Source organism: Lontra canadensis, unplaced genomic scaffold (genome assembly GCF_010015895.1).
Source record: "Lontra canadensis isolate GAN:19392208 unplaced genomic scaffold, GSC_riverotter_1.0 scaffold51, whole genome shotgun sequence".
Taxonomy (NCBI): Eukaryota; Metazoa; Chordata; class Mammalia; order Carnivora; family Mustelidae; genus Lontra; species Lontra canadensis.
The window spans coordinates 8,152,368-8,173,682 of record NW_022631045.1 but is presented as its reverse complement, the minus strand read 5'-3'; the positions used below and the strand labels follow the sequence as shown (position 1 = coordinate 8,173,682).

The following is a 21,315-nucleotide window of genomic DNA, read 5'->3' as shown; positions in this document are numbered from 1 at the left end:
AACATCAAGACTTTACAGTTTAAAAGTAGTGTGAGCGAGTGGGGAGGCAAAGGCACAGGAGCAGGCAGTCACAAACTAAAGTGCAGAAATAAGGACACATATATGCAGGATATCATGGAGCACTGAGATGGGGCACTTAACCCAGCCGGAGCCATGATCTTCGGTTTTGAGGATATGTATTTGATCCTTTGAATTGAATGGCAATTCCGTGCAGAGATCAGGAGATACTAGCTCTTCTTCTCTCATACTAAACAATGATTTTCCAATTTCATCTTTTGCCTACCACCTGCATTTTAAACAAAGGATTCTAGAACTTGGTAGATCACCTTTATGTGACACAGGACCGGTGAGATTTCTCATTATTGCTCTGTGCAGTGCTGCAGAACAGTATCAGAAATAATCAACTGGCTCAGGTCCAGCAACCCTTCGTCAAAGGGATGTGTGGGAGAGTATTTATAGCAAGTCTGAATTGCAGAGAAAAAAGGGATAGAACATTAAAGCTTCTTTGGAAGGAAAAGACAAAGCAAATACTGGACCAAAGAGCTCAAGTGATTAGGATGTGATTTGCGTACTTGTGGGTCAAGATGACACTGTGGTGGCCCAAAAGCCAGAAACCCACAAATTCCTATTTTTTCCCCCCAAATCACGACAGTCCTATGTAGGGTCACAAGGGACAGTAGCCTACTATCTACAGTCTTTCTCTTTCTCCTCATTTCCCTTCCTCCCTCCTTCCCTCCACCCCCACCATTTCTTGTATCATCTTTTCCTCTACTGCTCTGCCAACTAATTCCCAAACCAGGAATTTCGGTTAAGTGTTATGTATATAATAACAAGCTAACTATATCTAAATTCCTAGAAATTGGCCCAAAACATGTATCTTTAACAAAGAGCTGATCACCAACTATTAATGCTTTAAGTGAATAAATAATATGACCCAGGGCACCTGGGTAGCTCAGTGGGTTAAGCCTCTGCCTTCAGCTCAGGTCATGATTGCGGGGTCCTGGGATCGAGCCCCACATTGGGCGCTCTGCTCAGCGGGGAGCCTGCTTACCGCCCCCCACCCTGCCTGCCTCTCTGCCTACTTGTGTTCTCTCTCTGTCAAATAAATAAATAAACTCTTTTTAAAAAAATAAATAAATTATGTTTATTTATTGTATTATTACGACCCTATTAGACGTCTAGTCACAAAATCGCATCAGAAAGGCTGGACTGAATAGACAATATGCAATCTATAACAAAGATGGCACTGGTTAATGCCAGTCACTAAAGGGAAGTCATCATATGCTTTTTATAAAGTGATCCAACAAGGCAAGAGGGGCATTATCAGTTCTGTATAATTCCAAAGTACCATTTCAAATGATTTGTGTGATTAAAACAGAGGACTTACTGATAAAGATGTTAGCGGCTCCAAGGCACAAGTCTTTCATTAAAAAAACAAACTACACATTAGGCATAAGCTGTTAACAAAGGCAACATATGTTTTCACTCCTTTAGGTAGAGTAAACTGCTAATAGGATAGGGAAGGGGACATTGGGGATTCTCTGGGACATGGGCCATGTCAGTATTTTTATCCTCTTTTTCTTCTGGTTTCACCCCCGCTTTCCTACTAGACACCCCCCACCCCGTCTTCCTCTCAGCTCACATAGGCTGCATTCCTCCCTCTGTAAAAGAAGCAGAGATGATGTGTAATGAAGCGGTCAAGGCACAAGCCCTATCTTATGGCTTAATCCAAATTCTGGGAAAGCAATTTATTATTGCATGAATATTTGTGTGCTGGTATATCATCTTATTAATACTTCATCTGCCTAGCACTGGCAAATGATTCATATGTTTGCATATATCAGATGAATAAAGTTTACCTCCTATGGGCCAAAACTTTTAACTATTTGCTTTCTAAACTCTTCTTTTTTAGGGCACCTGGGTGGCTCAGTTGGTTAAGCACCTGCCTTCAGCTCAGATCATGATCCCAGGACCCAGACAGAGTTCTGCATCAGGCAGCTGCTCGGCAGAGAGTCTGCTTCTCCCTCTGCCCCTCCCACGCCTGCTCAGGATCTCTCTCTCATGGTCTCTCAAATAAATACATAAAATCCTTAAAAAGAACAAAACCTGTATTTGTTTATTTGTATGCTAAACATAACTTAACCTTGGAATACTGCAAGATATTCCAAGGCTGATATATGGCTTTCAACTGGGAAAAGTGTATACATATATAGACGATGTTGAAACTGTTATTAGGAAAATACAATCAGAAATATCCAAAATGTAATGTAGTAGCAAAAACTAAAACTCCTTTTGAAATTTAAATATGTGGAATTTAAGAAATAAAACAGATGAACATAGGGGAAGGGAAGGAAAAATAAAATAAGACAAAAACAGAGGGAGGCAAACCATAAGAGACTTTTAATTATCGGGAACAAACAGGGTTGCTGGAGGGCAGGTGGGTCAGGGGATGGGGTAACTGGGTGATGGGCATTACCCAGTCACTGGGTACCCATCACTGAAGTAATGAGCACCCAGTGTTGTATGCAACTGATGAATCACTGAACCTCTACCTCTGAAACTACTACTACAGTAAATGTTAACTAAACTGCATTTAAATAAAAAATAAAATAGAAAAAGCAAAAATAAAAATTTAAATATGAATTACTGCATTTAGAGCCATGGCAACTATCTATTAGTGCATTTGGTGTGAAGTATAGTTTCAAATGTACAAAAAATAAGAAAATCTCAATTGGCATAGTTATTAGTCTATTTGAACACATTGCTAGAAATTAAATGGCAAGCAAAGAGACTATAGGCATATATTTTACCAACAGAGAATTTTCTGTAAATTAGCTAGCACTCCCAATACCGAAGTATTATTTATCCTTAAAATATCTGGACTAGAGAGTAAAGTTTTACCTTACGAAAACAGTAGATAAAAGTTTTTGCTAAGGATTAAAAAAGGACTGATGACAATCTGGCACTTAGTTCCTCAGGTTAAACAGAGTTATGAAGTGACTCAGCAATTCCACTAGATAGGGAGGAGACCTACCTAGCTCATAACAACAAATTAAGATAACAGCATTTTAAGTTAATCAGAGAAAGACAATTATCATATGATCTCACTAATATGTGGAATTTGAGAAACAAGGCAAGAGGATCATAGGGGAAGAAAGGAAAAAATGAAACAAGACAAATCAGAGAGGGAAACCAACCATAAGAGACTCCTAATCTCAAGAAACAAACTGAGGGTTGCTGAAGTAGAAGGAGTGGGGGGATTGGTTGGCTGGGTGGTGGACACTGGGGAGAGTATGTGTTGTGGTGAGTGCTGTGTTGTGTAAGACTGGTGAACCACCTGTACCCCTGAAACAAATAATACATTGTATGTTAATAATAAAAAGAAAAGGTTTTTGGGGAACTTATTCCATAATAAATTAAATTAAACTAAATTCCATAATAAAGTCCGTATAGACTATGACATTAAAAAAAAAACCACGCCATTTTTTATTACCAAATTATGATGGTAACATTTCCAATAAACAGTAGCTAGCTCAAAAAAAAAAAAAAACCCAAAAAACAAAACAACAAAAAAAACCACATGGCTAGCTCTTTGTATCAGTCCATATGTACTGGAAAATATGATGGAATTAGAATATCTGTCTTGGGACATTCTAGAACGAATGCCTCTGTAACGCTGCAATACAGAACCGCCACTGCAAGGTTTTCTGTCAACAGGCTTATCCTCTGTTATCTCAATTCTCCTGTGAGATACAGAAACTGGGAAGCTGTAAACACTTTAATCCATACAGTCATGCTTTCTCTAGTGCTGAGACCAAAGCAAAGAAAATTATCTCTTTCCTGAGATAATTTCCATAAGGATGGCAAGCCTAAAAACAAGTCCTTCTAAATTGTTCAGGGACTAAAGAAAGAAATCAGAAGGCAGCTAATAAGCTCAAAACTTAACGTTAACCTTTGTTGAAATCAAATGGCGTGGGAAGGGCTAGGGAAGATTTTATAACTAATGACGTTTTCCAGATTAAATATAAATTTTGTGGCTTACTTCTTAATTAAAAATTTTGGGGCTCCTGGGTGGCTCAGTCAGTTAAGTGTCTGATCACAGGGTCCTGGGATTGGCCCACTAAAGGCTCCATGCTCTGCAGGGAGTTTGTTTTTCCCTCTCTCTCTGCCCCTCCCCCTGCTCGTGTTCTTTCTTTTTCAAATAAATAAATAAAATCTTAAAAAGAGATCCTATGTAAACTTTGTATATAAATAAATAGCCAATTTTCTTTAATGGGTGCTTATGTTAAATATTCCTTTTATCTACATAATATTTCATGTAAAATCTGGACTCCATTGGTTATATTAGTAAATTCATCTCAAATTTTACCACATTCAGAAATATGGTAAAAAAGGGGGGAAAAAAAGGTAAAACATATAAGTTAAAGGAGAAAATGTTACTATCCTATAATAAACTTGGTAGTAAATCTGTAAGTATTAAAATTTCATGTGTTTAAATTTCATGCATTTACATTCAATACAATTCAAATAGTTAATTTATTTTAGTATGACATTTCATATTCTAAAGCTTAACAATAAATCAGGTTCTACATCATTAATTAGCAAATAATTACTTTTTAAAACAGAAGTCTCACAAAAGGCTGTCAGTAATATATTCTATTAAGAAATTGGTGGTCTTTTTTTTACTAGTATCATTCAAAAATAAAAACTTCCATTATAGGAAAAATGAACTAAAAGGGATTATGTGAACAGAAAGGAAATTATAAAGATTTCAGAAAAAAAGAAGTAAAAAAAGGAATGTCAGAATAAAACATTATATTAAAAATACCACTTACTGGGGCACCTGGGTGGCTCAATGGTTTAAAGCCTGGGGTCAAGCCCTGTATCGGGCTCCCTGCTTGGTGGGAAACCTGCTTCCCCCTCTCTATCTGCCTGCCTCTCTGCCTACTTGTGATCTCTGTCCGCCAAATAAATAAATAAAATCTTTGTTTAAAAAAAAACAAAAAACACTTATTTTAAGTAGTAAATTTGGGAATAAGTTTCAAACATTAAAAATACCTATTTTTATTTTGGATTAGGAACTGAATGAGCTAAGATAAAGCTTAGATACCATTCTCTATGTACCTGGCTTAGGTCAATGATCATGATTCTTTTTTTTTTTTTTTTTTTAATTTAAAGATTTTACTTACTTATTTGAGAGAGAGTGAGCGAGCAAGTGAGCATGAGCAGGGGGAAGGGCAGGTGGGTAGGGAGAGGGAGAATCTCAAGCAGATTCTGCACTGAGCGCAGAGTCCAACTCGGGGCTTGATATCACAATCCTGAGATCATGACCTGAGCCAAAATCAAGAATCAGATATTTAACTGGCTGAGCCACCCAGGTACCCCAGTGATGATTAATGAGAAAGCCTGCTGAGAGAGATAGTTTTTTGTTGTTTTATTTTCTCATTAAAAAGGGGTTCCTATTGTTAGAAAAATATTTCCTTGCTTGTCTACATAGACATGCACATGTCTGAATACAGAAGAGGCAATGTGGTAAGATATTTCCCTAGACTGAAGCCAGCACAAGTGGGGTCAAGTTACTATGCAACGCCTTTTCTGGGTTTATAAGTGAGAGAGCCTAGATAATCTCTAAGATCACTTTTGCCTTAAGATCCTGAGTCAGATATACTCACGCACACACAGAGATACATGTATATATGTATATAATTTATATATATATCATAATTTGTAATATATATGTCATGAAGAGGAAACAGGAATACAGTTGTCTGGCTTGATCGATTTGGGGAATGGTGGTGTCCTTACTGAAATGGGGAAGTCGGGCAGAAGTCTTTGGAAGGGAAGAGAAACCAGAGTTCTGTTCTGAACATATAAGTATTTAATTAACAATGGACTGACTAGCACTGACTAGGTGCTAACTCCATACCAGGCGACATGGCACAGAGCGGGGGAAGGTACACTGGCAGAGTACCTCTAGCCCCATCCTCTTGGTTCAGGAATGGGCATACCAACCCCTTTCAGGTCAATTAAAATCTTCCCTGGGGCTTTTATTAAAATCATCAGGACAAATATTCTCTTTTTGCTTAAGGGTTGCTAGCTGTGAGGTGTTCGAAGAGGTCATTTCGGCTACCACATGGCAAGATCCTGGAAGAGTAAAGACCACATACAAGAAAGAATAGTGCGGAGAGATGTGGAAAGACAGGAAGGGATGGTTCTAACAACAATATTAGTAGCTGAGGCTAGTTATAGCTAAAGCTAGATATATTCCTGAACCCTGAACCTCCTAGCTACACGGAGCCAATAAATTCTTTTTTTTAAGAGACAGAGACAGAGACAGAGTGGGGAGGGAGGAAGGCTGGGGGCCGGGGAGAGAGAGAGAGTCTCAAGTAGGCTCCATGTCCAGCACAGAGCCTGATGTGGGGCTCAATCTTACAAACCCGAGATCATGACCTGAGCAGAAATCAAGAGTCGGACACTACCCAGGCACCCCACAATAAATTTTAGTTTTGTTTAAACTAGTTTGAGTTGAATTTCCGGTGTCTGCAACTCAAAAGAGTCTCAGCCAATTCACAGATCCGTAATAACACATACTTGCGGGTCTGTGTGTTTTAAAAGTAAGCTCTACACCCAACACAGGGCTTGAATTCACGACTTCAAGATCAAGAGTCACATGCTCCACCAAATGAGCCGGCCACGCGCCCCTGTAACAGCATATACTTATAAATAAAATTGTTTCTTGACAGGAGAAATATTGAGTAGGTCAAATTGTCTAGCTAATTTATCCTTTAAAAAAGCCTATCTTCTTTCACCTTACTGAAGCCAAATTTTGCTTCAATTACTTCTATTCATGCCTTTATTTAAGTCTATCTGGAAGCAAATTCTGAGGATGAGGTTAACACTGCCTTACTGCTGCAATGGCTTTGCTTACTGAAAGCCCACTTTGTGCAAATAAAACTGCCTACTGAGCACTATTTAGGGCTGAGGAACTTGAAGTATGGGCACTAATTGTCTCAAAGTCGAAATCACCCAAATCTTTGCCTGGTTTCTCCTGTTGATTTGAACTCACTTTAATAAAAAGCACACAAATTGCTCAATTACATATTTGAATTAAGCCATGGTCTGCGGGACCACATGACTGGGGATTGTTGATTTAGAAGGGATCATCAATAATTAAATATAAACTTCCCTGGATTATGCCTGGAAGGTGGGTGGATACAGCACAAGGAAATTAGGGGTTCACTTATAACCAGGGCTAATTTTCAATGATGCTTTTAGCAGAAAGATGTGGTTCAAGGAACACTGGAAATGGCTGCTATGCTAGAGAACAGGGTGTCAGGGCTCAATGCAGTCTTGGCAGTTTGGTGTTTCTAAGGGAGCAATTAGATAAAGTTTCAAATGATTTAAATTTTGAAGGAAATGCTGTGTATGCTTCTATTTTACAGATAAAATGTAAAGACTAGACATAACAAATTCAAGGTGAAAGATCAAAGACTGCAGGGAAAAAATAATAAGCTTCTTCTGGTATTTCACATTAAGGAGGGCTTAAAAGCTCAAATTTAAACCATATAAAAATACCCCTTTAAATGGTATCATGTTTCTGACTTTATATCAGTTATCAGAGCTTGGCCTTTTAAAATCAGCTTATTTACCCTTAAAGTGTAACTAACTCCTTGATTGTTTATGCAGGTCAGATACTGACCACTGAGAGAAAAAGTCTGCCCACAAGGGCAATTTTTCTGATCAGTAATAATTCTGCTTATAGAAATAAAGATTTTTAGGAAGAATATAGAGAAGAAAGAACTGGAAAAACAAGAATAATACCTCAGATTCACTCAGGATGTTGTAAAAAATGACATTCTAGAGGTGCTTGGGTGGCTTAGTCAGTGAAGCGTCTGCCTGCGGCTAAGGGTGCAACGGTCCTGGGATAGAGTCCCACACAGGGCTCCTTGCTCAGTGGGGAGTCTGCTTCTCCCTCCGCCCCTTCCCCTGCTCTTGCTCTCACTCTCTCTAATAAATAAAATCTTTAAAAAACAAATGACATTCTAAAGGTCAGAAAGCAGATGGTAACTTAAGAATATAGTAGTCATGTCAATGACAAAGATGGTGTGTTAAAGGGATAGACTTCATGGTTAGAAATCCATTATCAAAGGAGGCACTGGGGACCAACAGAAAATGAGAGAAGGTCATTAAACGCATATACTAAAGAAGTGTTGAATACAAACAAGATCTCTTTGTTTTCTCTTTTACAAGGGGACTCAAAAATTTGTTTGTACTGAACATTAAATGTATTTAAATACCCTGTCCAGGACTACTTGTCTAAATGACAGAGCTGGGACATGAACCGAGATCCCATTACTCCAAACCCACTGCTCTTTCCATCATACTAAGCAGCCCCTTCCCTGGATCTTCATGCTCTCTTCTCCTTCATTCTCCTGGTGTTGCTCAGATTAAAATCAAATTAGGAAGGGTATACCGATGACCGTGAGTACAGACTTATTTATGTCCTGTGAACATTTTAAAGGGGATAGTTACCTACATGGAGGAGAGCTTGCTTTGGGCCACTTTCTAGGTGAGATTTGCCAATTCAATTCAAAATCAAGAGGGAGGTGAAGAGGAGATGAAATAGGAGAGGGAGAGAATCACACATTTAGGATTGGAAGGGAGCACAATTATTCAGTCCAATTTCCTCAATTTTAGGAACAGAAGGGACTTTCTCAGATCCCAATGGGGTAGGTAAATGGCAGAACTGAATCCATGCTGACCACTTCCTGGCTGCTGCTCTGGGGAGAGATAACTGTAACCCTGTCACATTCCATACTTCCTTGAGACTGGCTCTCTGTGCCCCCTCTCCTGCCATAAATGACAGGAGGCCCACGGAATTCATCTGAATAAAACATGGTAGGTAGTCCTTGGATACTGAGGATGGGGTCACTGCCTTTTTCCCAAATCAATTCCTCTAATATTTACTGAATTTCTACTATGTTTATATTATAGAGCGTATAAAAATTTAAGGATATGACTAATATACAACCCTGTCTTCAAGAACCTTATGCTTGCTGAGGCACGTCAGTCTCTAAACAATAAGACTATTATAAAATAGTTTAGTTTCTAGGTTAGTGGCTCACAAGCCCCTTGAGGTTCCCAGACCCTCTATAAGAATCTGATATTAACCATGGATCTGCTCCCCAGAAAAACCCACATATTTTTGCACCTATTCGGGAAGATTACTGGATCTCGTAAAACCCACCTACTGACCATGAGTTAAGAAGCTCTATTCTGAGAGCCTCAGTGTGTACCTCTACACAAAAATTCTCTGAAAAACCAAAGTTGAGAGAAATACTAATTATCCCTTTCCTTTGATGCAAAATGAATAAACTTTAAAAACAACATGCCACTCCATGTTAAGAAACTGGAAAGTAAAGAAACTGCTTTCTCCAATATCATCCGAATGTCCCTTCTACAAAGACTTGTGTTCCCATATCTAATTTTTGTGTGTACATTATTACATAAGAATGTATTATTTGCATTCAGTTTCTGAATATATATATATGTATATAAATTCAGTTTCTCACATATAAAGTTTACATTCACAAGGATAAACTTGATTAAAAGCAGAAAAAAACATGGCTTATATAATGAATTATTCTATTTCAATTTTTTAAATTAATTAATTTTTTTTTACCTAGTTTGAAATGCTGTTTCTAAGGCTTTGATCCTGAAGAGAATAAGTCATTAAGAGGAGCTGATAATACTGCAGCACAAGCACTTGGCTCCTCTCTACTGAAAAAACTATTTAGATCTTTTGGAATTTAATTTCTTAATAAAAAAGTATAATAGTAACAAAATTCCTACAGAAGTGGGAAACTGTACAATCAGTACTGAGGTGTCATAAGTCATTTCTTAAAGCTTTGAATAAATCAGAATAAACATACAGCAAGCTCTTCAATACATTGTTATTTGGTTATATTATAATGTTTTTAAAAACTGGCTCTCTTGTTACATATTCTTAAGGAAATAAATGGACTGACACACTCCTGAGTATACTAGCAAAGTGGACAAAATGATAAAGAAAACTAGGTAAAAGGACAGAAAAGAGATTCCATTTAATTTTTTAAAACCTTGTAAATAAATACTGTTATAATTCAATTTGCTGCTTTGCTAATGTTAGGTTAAGAAAGTTACAGAGAAGGAAATGTGACTTGGAGGTTGGAAAAAAGAGATTTGGATTTATTTGTTACTAGTTTTTTTGTATTTTATTTTTTTTTTAAAGATTTTATTTATTTATTTGACAGAGCGAGAGACAGCGAGAGAGGAAACACAAGCAGGGGGAGTCGGAGAGGGAGAAGCAGGCTTCCCGGCGAGCAGGGAACCCGATGCGGGGCCTGATCCCAGGACCCCGGGATCACAACCTGAGCCACCCAGGCACCTCTTGTTACCAGTATTTTAAATAGATTAGAAATAACAAATTGTTAGCAAATAGGCACAAAAGTTTGGAGCAGGGAAAAAATTGATTATTTATGGAACAAACATAAACTCTAAAACATCAATTTATTCAATTTTTCCTTGAAAATGGAGAAGAGGCCAACCCAACCACAACCTCAACAAGCACTGCGGGGCAGTACAGCTCAAGTTTAAAGGGACCTCATGCTAGTGCTAGGTAAATTCTGATTAAAAAAAGAAAAATCCATTAAAGAAGAGCCCATTTCATTACATGACAGGGATAAACACCTTCATCATGACAGATCTGTATGGCTCTTAAAAGAATATGGTTCTTTTAGGGGGCACATTTTCAAACAAATGAAGAAGCTGAGTGGTTTTTTTTGAGAGACCTAGGGGAACAAAAGAAAGACGAGAAAGGATATCAACAAAGACTTTAGGCTCAACGCCAATAAGGAGTATTAAGACATTTTTTTCTGAGTGTTGAAAATAAACCCTGACGTTAGCAAAGGTACGTGTGAGCTACATCATATATGATACCCTTCTCTTCAATAACACCATCTAAATGAAGCAAGACATACTGAAGGGATCAGCGTGAGCAAACACATACCACAGGCTGTTTTGTGATGTCCACCAAGTCCTTAAGATTATAATACTGATGTTTCTCAAATGCTGAAAACAGCATGTCCAAAACGTGTTGTTTATCAGCTCGAGCCCGTTTTCCATCTTCTTTCTTTTTCCTTTCATATTCAATCTAGGTGCAAACAGAAAAATAAAGGCATTAATCCAACATGCTCACTCTGAAATAAATACCCCGCCAAGCAGGGAGCTCGATGTGGGACTCGATCCCGGGACTCCGGGATCATGACCTGAGGCAAAGGCAGTTGCTTAACCAACTGAGCCACCCAGGGACCCCCAACTTCATTCTTTTCTAAGGCTTTATTAATGTCTTCATTTGCTCCCAAATAGCCTTTGTTTGCCAAATTAGAACAATTCACTGTGGCTACTGAGTCAGAAAGTCCAACTTGCAGTTTCTTTTGTTTTTGACTATCTCAAATACATTAAAATAGCTTCTCTGACAGATGCAGTTTGGTAGGTGACATCTTTCAAAATTGAGGTTTTTCAGGACAGACAGGGAATTAAAAGGCAAACTGGTTACAGAAGAGGTTCTTTAGGAAGTGCGAAGTTTGAGAAGCACTGGTAAAAGGAAAAGAACGCGGGCAGTGAGGCATTTTCTCTTCCCAGCTCTGTGTGACCTTGAGCTTGTTTCTTCTCCTATAACATGAAGTAAGCTTACTAACAGGAAAGGGTGAATTTATACTCAGTACTCAGGCACAAGCAAACTGTTTTTCCAAAATCTCCATTTTACCTTAAAAATTCATGTGAACTCTAAATTCACCTACATAATGTACCTTTATTTGTAATACAAAAATAAAATCTCTCATTCAAATACAAATGACACTCTAGGAACAAGTGGTATGTTTGTCCTGTAGTTTTGTGTACCTCTATGGACCCCAGTTTGAAAGCAGTAGCACTAGAAGAATGTATAAATTCTCTCCTACAGAGAGATCTGATCCAGGGATTTGATCACTTGAAAAAAAAATTACATTTTATTAGTTGGCCTACTGAATGGGAGAAGATATTTGCAAATTATATATTCAATAAGGAGTTAATACCCAAAACCTATATAGAACTTTTACAACTTAAAACCAAAACTCTCCACCCAAATCAGATTGAAAATTGGGAAGGGGACCTGAGTAGACATTATTCCAAGAACAAACACATGGCCAACAAACAGAAGAAAAGATGCTCAACATCACTAGTCATCAGAGAAATACAAACAAAAACCACAATGAGGTATCACCTTATACCTGTCAGAATGGCTAAAATCAAAGACGCAAGAAATAACAAGTGTTGGCAAGGATGCAGAGAAAAGGGAACTCTCAGGCCTTGCTGGTGGGAAGATCAATTACTGTGTCAATTACTACAAATCTGTGAAAAAAGGCATGGAGGTTCCTCAAAAATTAAAAATAGAAATACCATATGATCCAGTAATTCCACTACTGGTTATTTACCCAAAGAAACTGAAAACACTAAATTAAAAAAAATGCATCTCTATGTTTACTGCAGAATTATTTACAATAGCCAAGATATGGAAGCAACTTAAGAGTCCATCAGTAGACAACTGGTTAAGAAAATGTGGTGTGTGCGCGCACGCAAGCACAAATGGAATATTATGCAGCCATAAAAAGGAGGAGATTGTGCCATTTGCAACAACACAGATGGGACCTTGAAGGCATTACGCTGAGTGAAATAAATCAGACTGAGAAAGACAAATACCATATGACTTCACTCATGTGGAATTTAAAAAACAAATGAGTAAACAAAAAGAATCAGACCTATAAATACAGGAGAGCAAACTGATGGCTGCCCGAGGGAAGAGGGGTGAGAAGACGGGCAAGATGGGCCAAGGGACAGCGGAAGGCTTTCAGTTATGGAATAAGTCATGGGAATAAAAGGTACAGCACAGGGACCACAGACAATGATACTGCAATGGCACCGTATGATGACAGAGGGTAGCTGCATTTGTGGTGAGCTGAGCACCGCATAATGTACAGAGAAGGTGAATCGCTCGGCCGGGCACCCAAAACTGATGTGACATTGTGTGTCAACTGTACTCAAATAGCACACTTTTTAAAAAAACTTACTCTTCACTGCACACATGTAACTTATATTCACTCCCTTCAGTTGGTTTAGTTTTTAACTTTTAAAAAAAACTCTGTTTTGATAAAGCACATTAGAGGAAATACATATCAACCGCAGCAGCCCACTTAGTACATAAGGCATCCGGAGGCTGGGTGAAAGCTGCCGGAGAACAATCTCCCGTGCATCAGAGGGAATTAACTATAATCTAGAGACTAGTTTCAAAAATTAAAAAAAATGAAATTCATTTCAAAATCTACAACGAAATTACTGAATAAATTCCAGCCTGATAATAGTCAGGCTTACTCTCTATATTTTAACAACAGAGATTTGTTATAGAAGAGATGAAATTTAGTTTCAAACTAAAAATGTATCTTACACATAATCAGACACTTTCAAATTAATGGCACAAGTCACAGACAACAGTGAGTATCCTTCAGTGAAGTAAAATTAGGAGATAAGGAAAAAGAACCAACTTGTCTTGATTTTTTGATATGTGCATCTTGGGAGTAAAACTCAAAATCCATTAATCTCAACAGATTAAGCACAGACTGTGTGCTTGGACTGTGCTAAGATACAGGTGAAATACTGAGTCTCTTTCAAAAGATATCCCTTTCTTAGGGCTCATATATTAAAATATACAGAGGGGGCCTTGCACATTTTAAATATAGTAATAGCAGAGCACAGAGCCACCTCTGGATGCTGTGGAAGGTGCTGTGACAAAGGGCTGATAAAGGGCTGTGTTGCTGGGGAGGAATGTGGCTGGACTCAAGATTCTCTGGGTTGCAAGAACATGAAAGAAACAACTATGGACAGCTACAGGGGATTTGTCAGAGAAGAGCAGAGTGACTAGAAGAGCTAGAAGCAAGACCAGAGAGAAGAGAGACCAGAGCAACCCAGGAACAAGGAGAAAATCCAAGTCCTCCCAATGTGGGGAAGATGGAAAAACAGACGAAAACATGCATTTAATGAATACAAAGGCAGAAGCAGAGTGGCTGTCCCAATTCAGTGAGGAAGGAGGCTGAAGAGATAGCAAAGACTAAAAGGGATGGACTTGAGGTCCATTCAAGAATTTTCTCTCTCAGGCACTTGGGTGGCTCAGTGGGTTAAAGCCTCTGCCTTCAGCTTCGGTCATGATCCCAGGGTCCTGGGATTGAGCCCCACATGGAACTCTCTGCTTAGCAGGGAGCCTGCTTCCCCCCTCACCCTGCCTACTTTGATCTCTGTCAAATAAATAAATAAAATCTTAAAAAAAAAAAAAAAGAATTTTCTCTCTCTAGGTCAAAAGAAGAAGAGAAGTGGAGTGCCTGGCTGGCTCAGTTGGTACTGTGTGTGACCCCTGATCTCAGGATCATGAGTTCAAGCCCCATGCCAGGTGTGGAACTTAGAAAGAAAGAAAGAAAGAAAGAAATGGAGGGAGGGAAGGAGGAAGGAAGAGAGGGAAAGTAAAGGATAGAAGCAAGAGAATAGCTACATCAGGAAGGGAGAAAGTAAGCATGACAGGCCAGGACAAAACTTACAAATCCAAGCAGGAGGGTCTTTGGATTAGATACAGAAATATCATGGAATGCCTTAAGGCATTAATATTTTAAACCCTGCTTTGCTGATCAATCTCTAAAACATATATTTTTACTGTTTACAACTGTACTTAGTTTGCATCCTGAAACTTCCTTCCACTGTTGCACCTCATTTGAATAGTTTTCAGTTTTGCATTAAGATGAACAATCCAGAAAAGGTGACTGCTAAAAAACAGAGAAATAGAATAGTTTGGACTAGGAGATGAAGTTGGTATAATCTTTTCCTCTACTCAGGTGTGCGGTAAGAAAAATAAAGGGAGACAGAATCAGATTAAGGAAGGGTGAAGAAAGCCTATAGTAGTCCCAGAGGCTTAAGTGAGATATGGGACAGAGGCCACCAGTCCTCGAGAAAAATAATACAAAGGAAGTGAGGACCTCACAGAGGTCCAAGGTTAGGCTTTTGTACTCGGCATGAAGCCACAGTTGCACGATATTCTGTCTGTCCTCCCATCCCAGTTTTAATTTATGCTGAGAGAAGGAGGAAGAGTTAAATTCAGGAACCAGGGAAGAGAAGCGCTGGTATACTCAGCTTCCACCCTTGGTAGACTCTTCCTTGTGCGAAATGCCTGGAGAAGCTAAGAAGATTAATAGGAAAAATGTTTTCAAATACAGACGATCTCCAACTTCCAATGGTTCGATTTCGAATTTTCCAGCTTTATGATGGTGCGAAAGCAGTATGCATGCAGTAGAAACTGTAATTTGGTTTTTGAATCTGGATCCCTTCCTGGGCTAGCAATCTGCTGTACAACCCTCTCCCGCGGGGCTGCGCAGTGGCCGCCAACTGTAGCCTCCCGGTCAGCCGTGCTATCACCCAACAACAACCCAGACACAGAAAGCCATTCTGCTTTACTTTCACAACAGTACTCAATACATTACAGGACACTGCATTATGGAATGGGGCTTGGTGTCAGACGATTTGGCCCAAACGCAGGCTAATGTAAATGTTCTTAACCACATTTCAGATAGGCTAGTTTAAGCTATGGTGTTTTGGTAGGTTAGGTGTATTAAATGCATTTTTGACCTATGATATTTTCAATTTTGACTGAAACCCCACCAAAAACAGGCAGATCTATAAAGAAATCTGTTGATGAAGCCAGATGGCCCACTTCAGAGGGGGCATACCCTCTAACTAGCCAGGGGAAAGAAAAGCCTTCTAAGTGTTTGTTACCAAGTTGTCCCAACCACAGAATCACATGCCAGATCTGAGAGGGCCTGAATCAAAGGTAAGAATTTAGAATAAGTTGGAAAGGAACTTTGCTTTAATCTCAAAATTACTGTATTCAACATTGATGCTTCCTTACTTTTGGGGGGAAAGGTGACTAGAAATGCTCTGTGTTAATTGTGTCTGTTGATGGCTCAATTCCTGGGGGGCAGTGCAACCTAACTTTACTTTTGATTAGTGGAATAAAAACACTTAAAAAGTATAATCTGAAAACCCAGGCATATAAAACAATAACAGCAACAATAAATCGGCAATATTATTCCTTATAAGAGAAACTAAAGTACTAGAAATTAAATCCTATACTTACGTAAAAACAAAAGGCAAATGGCAAAATTTAATGTCCTCAGGGCCCATACTACAGGGATAAACTTTAGAAAAGACGGTTTAAAAAAAATTTAATTAATTAATTAATTAATTTAACATATAATGTATTATTTGCTTCTGGGGTACAGGTCTTTGAATCATCAGTCAAAAGATTGTTCTAAAACAAAATTTTTTATAGTATAGCATTAGTTAAATCTTTTTTCATAATGTCCAGGGCAGACTCATAATCTAAATTCTGCTCTGTAGTAGCAAGTAGTTCCAGTGGATATATGTATAATTAAAATTATATACACACACATATATATGTATATATGCATAACCATTTAAAAATGGTCATTAAATTATTAATGACTAACCCTATACTCAGGACAAAACTAAGGTCCCGAGGTAGCTTTTCTTTTAAAAACTAAACAGTACAGAAATGGTCATCTTAATATTGTACTTACAATTTATACTGCTGATAAAATACATTCTACAAATAAAGTACAAATGATGAACTAGCTTATGAAGGAGAAGACTATAGTGTTATGATAATGTTAATGCTTCTCTTTTTAGCTCTTTTTCCCTTGGCATTTTGTTTTGTACTGCTGTATCATCATGGTAGGGAAATGATGCTACTCAAAACAGTCACATATCTAACTTGTTAGCAGCCACCACAAAATATTAGTAGGATCGTCATTGGACTAGAGATAGCTATTATGTGAATTTTAATTACCGCTATTATATCTGCCCTTGTGATCATAGATCAACTGCATAATGAGCTGTGCAGAAATAATTGTCAATTCAGAAAGGACTTTAAATTTGGTCTCCAATTAAAAATTTTACAATCCAAAAAAAAAAAATCTATCACACACAATAATTTTTCTTTCACAACAGAAAACAAATTATTCAAGACTAAAATGCAACTAAATGTTGAAATCCATTGTGGCATGGTATAGAGTCAACCATCATTACTGAAACCTTAATCACTGACTAAAATTATAAAAGCCACCCACTGCCAATTAAAATATTGTAATACAGATGTCTGTAAATTTCTAGATTGTTGTTTGCAGAAATACTTTGCGTTGTCAAGGCAGTTCTTGTGGAAGCTTTTAACTTTTTTTTTTTTTTTAAAGATTTTATTTATTTATGAGAGAGAGAGAGAGCGAGCACAGGCAGACAGAATGGCAGGCAGAGGCAGAGGGAGAAGCAGGCTCCCTGCAGAGCAAGGAGCCCGATGTGGGACTCGATCCCAGGACGCTGGGATCATGACCTGAGCCGAAGGCAGCTGCTTAACCAACTGAGCCACCCAGGCGTCCCAGCTTTTAACCTTTGAAGGGAGCATGACAGCCTTGAATATCATGGTTTGCATTTAAATTCTTACAAAAGATCCTCCTCACCCTTAATGCTTCTATGACTGCCTAGTGTGTTGTCATCTTTGGGGAGGAAATTAATTCCTTTTTTTTTTTTTCCCAAGAAATTTATAAATTTTAATTATAGATTCAAATTATTTAATAGATATAGACTGGAGTTCCTATTTCTTTTGACATATTTGATGTTAGCTTTTCTTAAAAGCAAATTTTTCGTTCTGTATAATTTATCAACTTTTTTGAATATAAAGCTATGCATTATGTCTCAGTATCTTTTATTTTTATTTATTTTTATTTTTTATAAACATATATTTTTATCCCCAGGGGTACAGGTCTGTGAATCGCCAGGTTTACACACTTCACAGCACTCACCATAGAACATACCCAGGGGAGGAAATTAATTCTTAAAGATTCCCTGAGTTCATGGTATGCAAATTCAAATGGACAAAGCACCTAGCATACTCCTACTAATACTAGGCAAAAACTACTGAAAAGCCTTTATGATATAGTCCTGTGGGCATCTATGATTCCTTGAGCCAAATTCTAAATTTACACATAACTAAAAAACAAAAACAAAAACCACACCACTACAAAAACAAATCCAATAACCTTTGTTCTGAAGACCAACAAAGTTGGCTGCCCCAGTGGAGAAAACAGAGTGGATAAAAAAAAAATTTTTCTCTCTAGTTCCTGGAGATTTACCTCGAGATTTTATGTTATCATTCAACTCCCTCCAACAATAATTTTCTAGTTAAGCTCTTCTAATTCCCTATCACTTTCTGACCAAGAGTTCTTGCCAGGAAAAAGAAGGGAAAGAGAAATTTTTTTAAAAGCTAGGGAACAGAGAGGAGGATAAAGACAAGAAAATATTAATTCTTTTTAAAAACCTTACGTTTGGTGGAAAGAGAATTTCTGGTCTCCTCTCAGGTATCATTTTTGCCACTACCCAATAAGATGGCCAACAGACCTAGGAAGTTCCCATCTCTGAGTCAGTGGCTGCATGTTAGAATTACCCAGGGAACTTGAAAATTTTTAAAATAGTTGGCCTCCACAGTAGGTCAATTAAAATCAATCTCTCGAGGTTATTATTATTTTTTTTAAAAAAGCTTCTCAGAGAATATATTCACAAATGACACTACAAAGGGCTGATATCCAAGATCTATAAAGAACTCCTCAAATTCAACACACACAAAAGAGCATCACATCAAAATATGGGCAGAAGACGTGAAGAGACACTTCTCCAAAGAAGACATACAAATGGCTAACAGACACATGAAAAAATGTTCATTATCATTAGCCATTAGGGAGGTTCAAATTGAAACCACATTGAGATACCACCTTACACCAGTTAGAATGGCCACAATTAACAAGACAGTAAACAACGTGTGTTGGAGAGGATGTGGAGAAAGGGGAACCCTCTTACACTGTTGGTGGGAATGCAAGTTGGTGCAGCCACTTTGGAGAACAGTATGGAGATTCCTCAAGAAATTAAAAATAGAGCTTCCCTATGACCTGCAATTGCACTACTAGGTATTCACCCCAAAGATACAGATGTAGTGAAAAGAAGGGTCATCTGTACCCCAATGTTCATAACAGCAATGGCCACAGTCGCCAAACTGTGGAAAGAGCCAAGATGCCCTTCAATGGATGAATGGATAAAGAAGATATGGTCCATATATACAATGGAGTATTATGCCTCCATCAGAAAGGATGAATACCCAACTTTTGTATCAACATGGATGGGACTAGAGGACATTATGCTGAGTGTAGTAAGTCAAGTAGAGAGTGTCAATTAACATATGGTTTCACTTACTTGTGGAACATAAGGAATAACAGGGAGGACATGGGGAGATGGAGAGAAGTGAGTTGGGGGAAATCGGAAGGGGAGATGAACCATGAGAGACTGTGGACTCTGAGAAACAAACTGGGGGTTTCAGAGGGGCGTGGGGTGAGGGGTTGGGTGAGCCTAGTGGTGGGTATTAAGGAGGCATGTACTGCATGGAGCACTGGGTGTGGTGCATAAACAATGAATCTTGGAACACTGAAAGAAAAGAATAAAATAAAATTACCCAAAAGAAAAAAAAAATGTTTCCAGGATATTTGATATTCAGATTTATTATGCTCCAAGTTAAATCTTTCTGATTAGAAGGCTTATTCTTATTAAAGACAAGCGTAGGATAAGGATATACAGCTTGAATGATTTTTTGCACCTTCAACCAGAATTTTTAAATATTTTAAACCAGAATTTTTATTTGTGTTATATGATTAATAATTAAAAGTAATATGGGAAAAAAAAAAAAAGCTTCCCAGGGGATTCTAGTGTATAGCTAGCACCAGCAAACACATCTAGATAACAGAAGACAGAATTCCTGATGAGTAAAGTCCTAAGAGCGTAAACTACTACATACGAGAATGCTGTGAAATTTACATATGCTGGATGATGTCCACGAAGTCAGCAAAACCACAGAGAGAAGCAAGCACCTTTACTTGCAATCAGAGTTGGAAGGAGCTGCAAGGAATCTTACACATCTGCTAACTCTATGTATATCAATTTGTAAACTGTAAAAAGGTACTTCTATATTAACATGCACGGATATTTTAAAGCACGCACAAACAAAAATTTAAAGAGATGGAATAAAAAATAAAACACTATTTTAAGATTAAGTTTTAATTTGTCCAATTACAAAATACATTTTGGTTTTGTTGTCAAAATACAGCAATTTGCTTTACATTCTGGATGCTTGGTTTTTGTTTTTGTTCTTTTTTTTTTTAAAGATTTATTTATTTGACAGAGATCACAAGTAGGCAGAGAGGCAGGCAGAGAGAGAGAGAGGAGGAAGCAAGCTCCCTGCTGAGCAGAGGGCCTGATGTGGGGCTTGATCCCAGGACCCTGGGATCATGACCTGAGCCGAAGGCAGAGGCTTTAACCCACTGAGCCACCCAGGCGCCCCTGGATGCTGGGTTTTTATTTTACTTTCTTTTTTAAAGATTTTATTTATTTATTTATTTATTTGTCAGAGAGGAAGAGAGAGAGAGAGAGCACACAAGCAGGCAGAGAGGAAGGCAGAGGCAGAGAGAGAAGCAGGTCCCCTGCTGAGCAAGGAGCCCGATGCGGGACTCGATCCCAGGACCCCGGGATCATGACCTGAGCCGAAGGCAGCGGCCCAACCCACTGAGCCACCCAGGCGTCCCTTGATGCTGGGTTTTTAAATGGATTGCCAACTGGAGTAGCTTTGTACCAGCAACAGCTAATACGACCTAAGGTCCAACACACACAAAGGTTAAGGGTCACCACGTCAGTTATCTTCAATAAGCCTTTAGCTCCAGGACCTGGTGGTGGTGGCAACAGGGGACCTACAGGCTACATTTCCAGGAGTCCCTTCCTAGCGGGTTTCCAGCTGGGGTTCTGGTAGAGGGAGAATTAAAGTAGGAGGAAGGGAGATTTTTTCTTTTTGTGTGCATTCTGTATACCTTCCGCGGCAGCAGCTTCCTTATCTCCAGTAACCAACCCCCCTCTCCAGCCCTTCCATTTTGTATTTGTAAAGCATCTGTAACCAATTCCCTGCGTTAAATCCCTTTCTGCTTGAAAATCTGGAGTTGTTTTTGTTTCCACTATAGACACTGAATCATCACTGAAGACAGGGGATGACTGAGATTGCTAATTTCCTTTGGAAGGACCAAGAGTACTTGTTACATCAGATTA

At 38.4% G+C, this 21,315-nt stretch overlaps 1 protein-coding gene across 2 annotated transcripts in view; it reads right to left on the bottom strand.

Annotated features, from left to right (window-relative positions):
• Positions 1-21,315, bottom strand: part of GTF2F2 (general transcription factor IIF subunit 2) — a 149,932-nt gene that overhangs the window by 6,767 nt on the left and 121,850 nt on the right. For both annotated transcript variants that reach the window (XR_004384612.1, XM_032873992.1), the window contains exon 7: positions 11,048-11,191. Coding sequence is in view for 1 of the 2 variants with exons in the window: in XM_032873992.1 (XP_032729883.1) it covers positions 11,048-11,191 (144 nt within the window). In the remaining variant the exon portion in view is untranslated. The remainder of the gene's footprint in view (positions 1-11,047; positions 11,192-21,315) is intronic.